The sequence below is a fragment of the Mustela nivalis genome (assembly GCF_964662115.1).
Source record: "Mustela nivalis genome assembly, chromosome: 13".
Taxonomy (NCBI): Eukaryota; Metazoa; Chordata; class Mammalia; order Carnivora; family Mustelidae; genus Mustela; species Mustela nivalis.
In genome coordinates, this window is record NC_139032.1 from 38,035,997 (window position 1) to 38,044,964 (window position 8,968).

The following is an 8,968-nucleotide window of genomic DNA, read 5'->3' on the forward strand; positions in this document are numbered from 1 at the left end:
GATATTATCTACGTTCCTTGATTTATGGACCCTTCCTTCATCTTCAAGCCAGAGTGTAGCATTTCTCTCTTCTCTGACCTCCCCTACATTGAATCCAGCTGAAAACTCCTGGTTAATCGTTCATCATAAGATCACTAACTTATTCATATCTCCAAAGTTTCTTCAAAATGTAAGATGACATATTCTCAGGTTCCTGAGATTAAGATAGGGACATCTTTGGGGAGATATTATTCAACCTATCACAAGTACCAAGTCAAGTATTCCTAGGTTAAGTACAGATTAATTTTGCCTAACAAGCCCAAGACAAAAAACAAACAAACAAAACAACAACAACAACAAAACTAAGGAACAAAAGCCAGGCGTATTCAGATGGATTAATCAAGATATTTATCCCAATGTCAGGGCACGAGAGCACTAGCATTCTTGGCCAGTGGAATTACATATTGATATTTGACTGCCACATGTGTCTCTGATGTTCTTTTCTCCAGTTTATTCCAACTTCTCTCATTCAAAATTTGAAAATATTCATTTGGATATTTTTCTGACATATCCTAAAGTTTATAAATTCTATTTTAATCAATGTCTAATCTGCAGAAGACATTTTATTCTGAATCTTGTTTATAGCTTCCTATAATCTGGTAAAAGCTTTCTATATTGTCGAGGGCAGATGCACTAGGGGCCCGGAGATCCGTCAACTGCAGAGCTTTGCAAAATGGCGCCTGGCGATTTGCCAGAAGGTGTGTCTAGAGTGACTGATTGTAAACAGGAAGTACTACCTATTGGCTGTTGAACTATTGCTATGCTGTGGGTACTTGGTAACAAGCTTAAGATTGGTGGATGCATATCGCTGTCTATGCTGATTGGCTTAGCTCCCCTATATAAGCGATGGCCATATGAAATAAAGGGCTTTTTTGAAACCCAACCGGATGGAGGGTCGTTATTATCGCTGTTGGATGGCGATAAATGGTGGCCCATACGGGGAGCTCCCTTTCTGTTTCTAACAGTGCACTGAGGTAAGTGACAAATTTATTTAGAAGAAAATTCTGGCCAGAGAAGTTTTATGAAAGTTCACTGATTATAGTGACGATTGCAACATAAGCTCACTGGTGTTAGTGATGATCTTGAGAAAGCTCACTGTTTTAGTGACGATAGCAGACTAGTCTTTTCTTTGCTTCTTGACTATTTATTTGTGATATACTATGGGTTCAGAGGTCTCAAGAATACATATGGAAGGGGCTCTGCAGGAGTTGCTAAAAGCAAATGGAACTCCTTTGAAAATGAAAACTGCTCGGGCGTTCTTGCGCACAGTAGAAGGAGTCAGCCCTTGGTTCCTAGATGAAGGATTATTAAACATTCCATAATGGGAACATTTAGGGGAGGATCTTAGGAAGGTTGATAAAGAGAAACCCCTTCCATCTGGCACACTCGCTATAAGGGCTCTCATACAATCCTGTTTGCTTAGCCCCAAACCCCCTGAGATTATAAAAGAAAGCCTACAAGCAGGGGAACAGGTCTTGGAGGAAGTAAAAGAGGAACGATTGAAGGCCTCAACTATAGGGGCCTCTTCAGAAGAGGAAGAAGAGCTTTCAAGGGATGAATTAGCAAAAAAAATTAAACAACTTATCTTGTGAGCTGTTGCAGCCTTCAGCTCCCCCACCTTATAATCCTGAAATAAATTGTAGCTGCCCAGGAGCCTGCTCGCATGATAGACATGACGTCACTGATTGGAATTCAATAGGACAACAGTTAGGCTTAGCTCTACCAGTCTTTCAAGATCAGCAAGGGAATCTCATGCATCAGCCATTAGATATTAAACAAGTAAAACAGCTAAAAGAGGCAGTCATGTCTTATGGCCCTCAGGCTGCTTATACTATTACCTTACTCAAGACTCTCGCAGAACAAAACCTAACACCTTTAGACTGGAGTAATATAGCGCGAGCTTGCTTGTCTGGAGGGAAATATCTTATGTGGAAAATAGCAAATCAGGATAACTGTACGGAAACTGCTTGCCGTAATGCGGGAGCTGGGAATGGAGCTTGGAATTTAGAAATGCTGACTGGTACAGGACAGTTTTCAGGAAATCAAAATCAGATCAATTTTCCACCTGCAGTGTATTTGCAAATTGCTACTGCTGCTGCTAGGGCGTGGAAAACCATACAAGGCACAGGTGATTTACAAGGTCAATTGTCAAAAGTTATCCAGGGAAATAATGAACCATATGCAGATTTTGTAGATAGACTTATCTAAATGGCATCTAGAATTTTGGGGGATGTTGATTAGGCTTTGCCTCTGGTCAAGCAATTAGCCTATGAGCAAGCCAATAAATGGTGCAAAGAAGCAATACGACCCTGGAAAAACAAAGACCTAGCCTCCTATTTAAAGGCCTGTAGAGACATAAACGAATCAGTTATCCAAGCTAATGTCATGGCAGAGGCTTACACTAATTTTACTCGTACAAAGGTTACCAAATCCCCTGGTCTCTGCTTCCAATGTAATAAACCAGGTCATTAAAAAATGGGACTGTCCTCAGGTCAATAAAAAACCTGGCCTATGTCCTCGATGCAAAAAGGGAAATCACTGGGCTAGCGACTGCAGATCCACCCAAGATATCCAAGGGAATCCCCTGCCAAAAAACAGAAAACAGGGCCCACAGTCCCGGGGCCCACAAATATACGGGGCCATGCAGACAATCCCTCAGAGCTACTATCCCCTTTCCAGCTCCGTAGAGCAACAAAAGGAAGCGCAGGACTGGATCTCTGTGCCTTGGCCAGAGCAATATTAACTCCCGATATGGGAGTTCAGCCAATCCCTACTACTGTCTGTGGACCACTACCCGAGGGAACTGTAGGATTACTACTGGGTAGAAGTTCTAGCGCACTGAAAGGATTACAAATTACACCCGGAGTCATTGATCCTAACTTTACAGGTGAGATTAAAATTCTTGCCATATCCCCATGGGGTATTGTTTCTATTTCCCCTAGAGACCGCATAGCGCAATTGCTAATTCTGCCCAGCCATCATTCACATTTCCCGGCCAGCAATAAAGAGAGAGGTAATCAAGGCCTAGGATCTACTGGGACTCCATGTGCCTTTCTTATGCTAAATCTAAGAGAAAGACCAATGACCGTTTTACATATTAATGGTAAAGCATTCACAGGGCTCTTAGACACAGGTGCAGATAAGAGTATTATCAAAAGGGCAGATTGGCCAAAAGCATGGCCAATACAAAAGGCTGGCCAAGCTTTGCGTGGCTTAGGTATTGCCTCTAATCCTGATAGGAGTGCTACTTTACTAAATTGGAGAGATGATGAAGGACACCAAGGTTTAGTTCAACCATATATATTAGATCACTTGCCTGCAAACTTATGGGGTAGAGATGTCATGGAAGGCATGGATCTAAAATTAACATCGTACATACCATTTAGCAGCCTGCAAGCTAATACAATTATGCTTGCTCAGGGACACATCTGGGGAAAAGGTTTAGAGAATAATCAACAAGGAATCACCAACCGGATTGAACCCCAGAAAAAGGAGAACCGGACGGGTCTGGGTTTTCATTAGGGGCCACTGACTATATAAAATTAACTTGAATATCCAATAAACCTGTCTGGGTTCCTCAGTGGCCCCTCTCTCGAGAAAAATTACAAGCGGCCCAGCAACTAGTCTTGGAACAATTAGCTGCAGGACATATAAGACCATCCACGTCTCCTTTTAATACACCCATATTTATCATCAAAAAGAAATCTGGAAAATGGAGACTACTACATGACCTTAGAGCGATAAATGCTACCATAAAACCCATGGGACCTATACAGTTAGGCTTACCATTACTGACCACCCTACCAAAAAATTGGCCAACCATCATTATAGACATAAAGGACTGCTTCTTCTCTATTCCCCTACATCCTGAAGATACCTTTAGATTTTCCTTCACAGTCCCATCTATCAATCAGGCCCACCCAGATCAAAGATATGAATGGACTGTGTTACCACAGGGCATGACCAATAGTCCTACTTACTATCTGCCAAATCTTTGTATGGATGAACATCAAACCGCTTCAGGAACAAAACCCCAATCTAATAATATATCATTATATGGATGATGTTTTACTTGCCCATCCTGATGGTGATATACTCAAGGCTCTTTATGAAGAATTAACTATTCTCTTGGAATATAGAGGGTTACATATCGCCACGGAAAAGGTTCAATTAGGCAAGAAGGACCATTGCTATGGGTCCTTGTGCTCACTCCCCAGCTAAGGTTTTGAGTAGCTACCCAGAGGCCATAGCTGAACTAATTCTGAAAGTCATCAAAATAGCCACCATTTCCTTTGGGACGTCACCCGCGTTGATCATCACACCCTACACCCCTGCCCAACTTCAATTCTTGAGTAACTCCTCCTCTAATTGGGCCATTTTCATGACTAGTACTACTGCTAAATTTGACAATCATTATCCCTCCCACCCTTTATTACAATTCTGGAAAGAACATCCAATAATTTTCCCAAGGATAACCAGTCAAAAACCTATTGATAACTCCCCTGTGGTGTTTTCTGATGGTTCCAATAATGGAACTGGCGCCTTTATGGCAGATGGGAAAATTAATACATTTTTGTTTCCCAGTACCTCTGCTCAACATGTGGAATTATTAACAATCACTGAGGTCTTTCTTCAAGGCATTCTCCTTTTGCCCATTCAATTTATTTTCTGATAGTAAATATGTAGTATATGCACTACCTCTGTTAGAAACAGCAGGAACTATATCTACTAGCTCTTCTGTACATACCTACTTAAGAGCATTATAAGTTCTTATTTGGAACAGAAAGCATCCTTTTTTTTATAGGGCATTTAAGAGCACATTCTAACTTACCTGGGCCCCTCTCATTGGGAAATGCCCTGGTCGATTCTGCTACTAAAGATCCACATATATTTAACTTTATAGAAGCAGCAAAAACCTTTCATGAGAAATGTCATGTGAACGCTTCTACCTTAAAATTAAAATTCAAACTTACTAAAGCTGTAGTTCGCAATATAGTTAAATCCTGTGAACGCTGTGTTGTTGGGCTCCCCGCCGAGGGGAGGAGGCGCCTGGGCCAGCCGGAGGCCTCTCCTTGGGGCTGAGCGGGATGGCGAGTGTCGCGAACCCAGAACGCACCCACAGAAGACACCGGGCGCGGGGGATCTGTCGAAGCAGGATCTCACTTTATTGTGTGGGGGCACACCTTATATAGAGCAGCAGAAGGGAAGTGAGGACAGAGGGGGAAGAGCCAATAAGATTATGCCAAGTAGCAGTTGCTGGGTAAGGCGTGTGGGGCGAGAGGAGGAAGTGCCATAGGTTTCAGGAACCGAAACTGTGAAATTGGCGCCTTGTTGGCCAGAAGAGACGGCAAGCCGGTGCCATCTTTATTCTGGGCCGCACCCTGTGGAGGCACCTCTAGTTATGTGCCTTACACTGTGTCTCCTTACTCTCTCAGCCTTCTTTGGGAGTCAATCCAAAGGGATTACTCCCTAAACACAGATGGCAAATGGACGTAACACATATGTCCGAATTCGGACTCTTAAAATATGTTCATGTTTCCATTGACACTTTCTCTGGATTTATTATGGCCTCCTTGCTTTCTGGAGAAAAAACTAAAGATGTTATCGCACATTGTTTGCATTCGTTCTCTGTTCTAGGGATACCAAAACAATTAAAAACAGACAGTGGCCCTGGATATACCTCTACTACATTTAAACAATTTTGTGCTACATTTGGAATCACTCATGTCACTGGTATCCCCTACGATCCCCAGGGTCAAAGCATAGTGGAACATGCCCACCTAACTATTAAAAATACCTTATTTAAACAAAAAGGGGGAATAGGAGATACATTCCAATCCCCAAGAGACAAACTATCCACTATCCTCTACATTTTAAATTTCTTGAATGTGGATAAAAACCAGCGTACTGCCGCCAAAAGACATTGGTGCACACTAGGCAATTTTCAACCTAAGGTTCTTTGGAGGTACCTTCTGTCGGGTCAATGGAAGGGCCCAGACCAAGTGCTAATCTGGAGCCAAGGCTCTGTTTGTGTCTTTCCAGAGAATGCTCCATTCCCTATTTGGGTCCCTGAATGGCTAGTCAAGCTAGTCTTACACTCGGCACCAAAAGAGGCAGAAGCCCAAAAGGACGACAGCCATGGTGACGATAATCCGATTGATCTTGATCCATGCACTCCTGACCATGACATCAGGACAGACCCTTTGGGCCATTGTTAAAGCCTGGCCCTATCCACTCCCTTTAACGTCTTCCTCTGCTACTTACTTTGCACTCTTAACTACTAATTTATTATGTAACTCCTCTTAAAAGCACAACTTTTCCCAAACGTTTGAAATGAGTGTTGAAGTGCAAACTTGTTCTAAAAATATCACGTTTTTGCCTACTCCTGTTTGTATTCGCCCCCCTTTTATGTTTCTTGTCAGTAACAGTACAACCATTTCTAATAAGTTGAACTGTACGTTGAACACTTGCTTCCTTACACAATGTTGGAATGCTACAGGCTTTTCATTTACTATGATAATGCGTATTCCAGTGTTTTTGCCTATGCCCGTCTCTGTCCCAGAGGGAGACTTTCCAGTTTTGCTGAGACATAAAAGAGACTTTACTATCACCGCTACCGTGGTGACAGCTGTTGCCGCCTCCGCTGCAGCCGCCGCTGCCACTGCTACTGCACTTGCCGTTGCTATTCCTACAGCAAAGGAGATTAATCAACCGTCTACGAATACCACAGAAGCTCTACAAACCCAGAGTGAAATTAATGATCATCTTGCTGCGGGTATTCTTTTTGCTAATCAGCAGATTGACTTGCTACAAGAACAAATGGACATTGTAATACAACTACTGACTGTAGGATGCCTTCATTCAGATACTGGACTCTGCATTACTCCAGTTGCATATGATAACCTCACTAGAGCAGCTAATTATTCCAGGGAACTATCCAAGATGCTTACAGGCAACTGGAGTGCCAGATTCGAGAATCTGACAATACGGCTTCGTGCTAATATTGTTAATGTTAATGCCAGTATGGTAGAAGTATCTTCAGTATCTCAATTTGTTGACTTTATGAAAACTGTTGTAGGATGGGGGAAGCAATGGTTTGGGTTCATATCCATGGGTGGATTGCTGATATTCGCTGTGGTGTGTTGCTTATGGTGCATTTGCCCCATGATGAGGATTCATAAAAGAGACACGATTGCCATCAAACAAGCTCTGTTATCCATCGAGTCCGGACAGTCGCCCCAGGTATGGCTCAGTATGCTAGATCGGTAGTCAAAAACGGGTAAGATTGCAGGCAGAATATACCAACCTAAGACAGGACATGATCCTATAAGCATCATGATCCAATAACGGGTAAGGATATTCTTGGCCTTGCGACAACCTAAGACAGGCACGACCCCTGCTGAGTCTTTCCTTCTACCATAAAACAAAAAGGGGGAACTGTCGAGGGCAGATGCTCCAGGGGCCCAGAGATCCATCAACCACAGAGCTTTGCAAAATGGCACCTGGCGATTTGCCAGAAGGTGTGTCTAGAGTGACTGATCGTAAACAGGAAGTACTACCTATTGGCTGTTGAACTATTGCTATGCTGTGGGTACTTGGTAACAAGCTTAAGATTGGTGGATGCATATCGCTGTCTATGCTGATTGGCTTAGCTCCCCTATATAAGTGATGGCCATATGAAATAAAGGGCTTTTTTGAAACCCAACCGGACAGGGGTCCTTATTATCGCCGCTGGATGGCGATACTATATTAAATTCCTTAGCATAGTAATTATACTTATTTATATACCTTTATTTCACATTATCATTTTCTAGCTATCTGGTAGTTTTGTTTCTGTTTTACTAGCTTGGTCAACTTTATTATTTTTTTTCCCTAATGCTCTGTTATTTTTTATTGAGTATCATACATTGTATACGATGTATTATAAAGACTAATTGAGGATATGATAATACTTTTCTCTAGATCTATTCACTCCCTTGCTGATGTAGGAAGGTGACCGGTTTAATATCCTTGCCAACCTGAATTGGGTAAATAAACTAATTATATTCCTTGGAAGTCATAAAAACCTATGTCTCCACCAATATATTATTCTGTCCAGAACTCTCCAATCTCCAATGTGAATTTCAATAATTTATATTTGTCAGGGTTCTCAATTTACATTTATGTGTATGTAAATATGTATATGGGTGTGTAATTATATTAAAAACCAATGCTTAGCTAACCAAGGTAGAGTGTATTTGTCTATTTTTAACACTCAGCACTATTGTGCAAATGAAAAAAATGTTAGTTTTTTCTATGATTTTTTGCTTATATTAAATACCAGCTGTCCAGTTAAATATATTGTTTCAGATATGCTGGGTACAGAAAAATGCTACAGGAAATGAGATACCATTAAAAAATTAGTTGGGCTCTTACAAAGGGCAAGAGCATTACATATAAATCTTCAAAGGGTATATCAAGTCATAACTTCCTAGTAAGTCCTTTGGTGTTACCAAAGCATTTCTTACTGATTTTTTTTTTATACACTTGGCAGGAAACCCATTATCATAGCTTAGGGCAGTCAAAACCATCCTCATGTTTTATGCAATTCCTCAATTTTGTTCCTGTGTATCTAAATATTCAGAACTTTTAATACAGTGACCTACACTTGTTTCTAGAAAAAATACTTCAGTCAAATTTGCACAATGTAACACGTAATTTGGAATGACCTCTCTGAAAATTTACCAAACTATTTTTTTCACTGTTCACCTTTCATTAATGAATGAAATTAATGGCTAAATAATTTTATCTAATTAACTAGAGGTATTTATATGACACTCATCTTTCCCCTTTCACATATAACCCTTACTATCTTCATATTATTAAATTGATTATAGATTATTCAACAAATTTATAAATATGTCCTTTCTGAATAATTAATGTGTTTGCA

At 41.0% G+C, this 8,968-nt stretch overlaps 1 protein-coding gene across 2 annotated transcripts; it reads left to right on the forward strand.

Moving 5' to 3' along the window:
• The first annotated feature begins 903 nt into the window (after nt 1-903).
• LOC309846158 (endogenous retrovirus group K member 13-1 Env polyprotein-like) lies at nt 904-8,265 on the forward strand. Of its 2 annotated transcripts, none has more exons than XM_082694962.1 (2): nt 904-1,013; nt 6,082-8,265. In XM_082694962.1, exon 2 carries the CDS (start codon nt 6,373-6,375, stop codon nt 7,306-7,308), a length of 936 nt encoding a protein of 311 aa, XP_082551088.1. In that variant the 5' UTR covers nt 904-1,013; nt 6,082-6,372; the 3' UTR covers nt 7,309-8,265. The 2 variants fall into 2 exon arrangements, with proteins under 2 accessions (XP_082551088.1, XP_082551089.1); XM_082694963.1 differs by having other exon boundaries at nt 6,572-8,265.
• The last annotated feature ends 703 nt before the right edge of the window (nt 8,266-8,968 follow it).

What these genes read in the sequence shown, in the direction of transcription:
- LOC309846158 (XM_082694962.1), top strand. Translation starts at nt 6,373, where the DNA reads ATGAGTGTTGAAGTGCAAACTTGTTCTAAAAATATCACGTTTTTGCCT.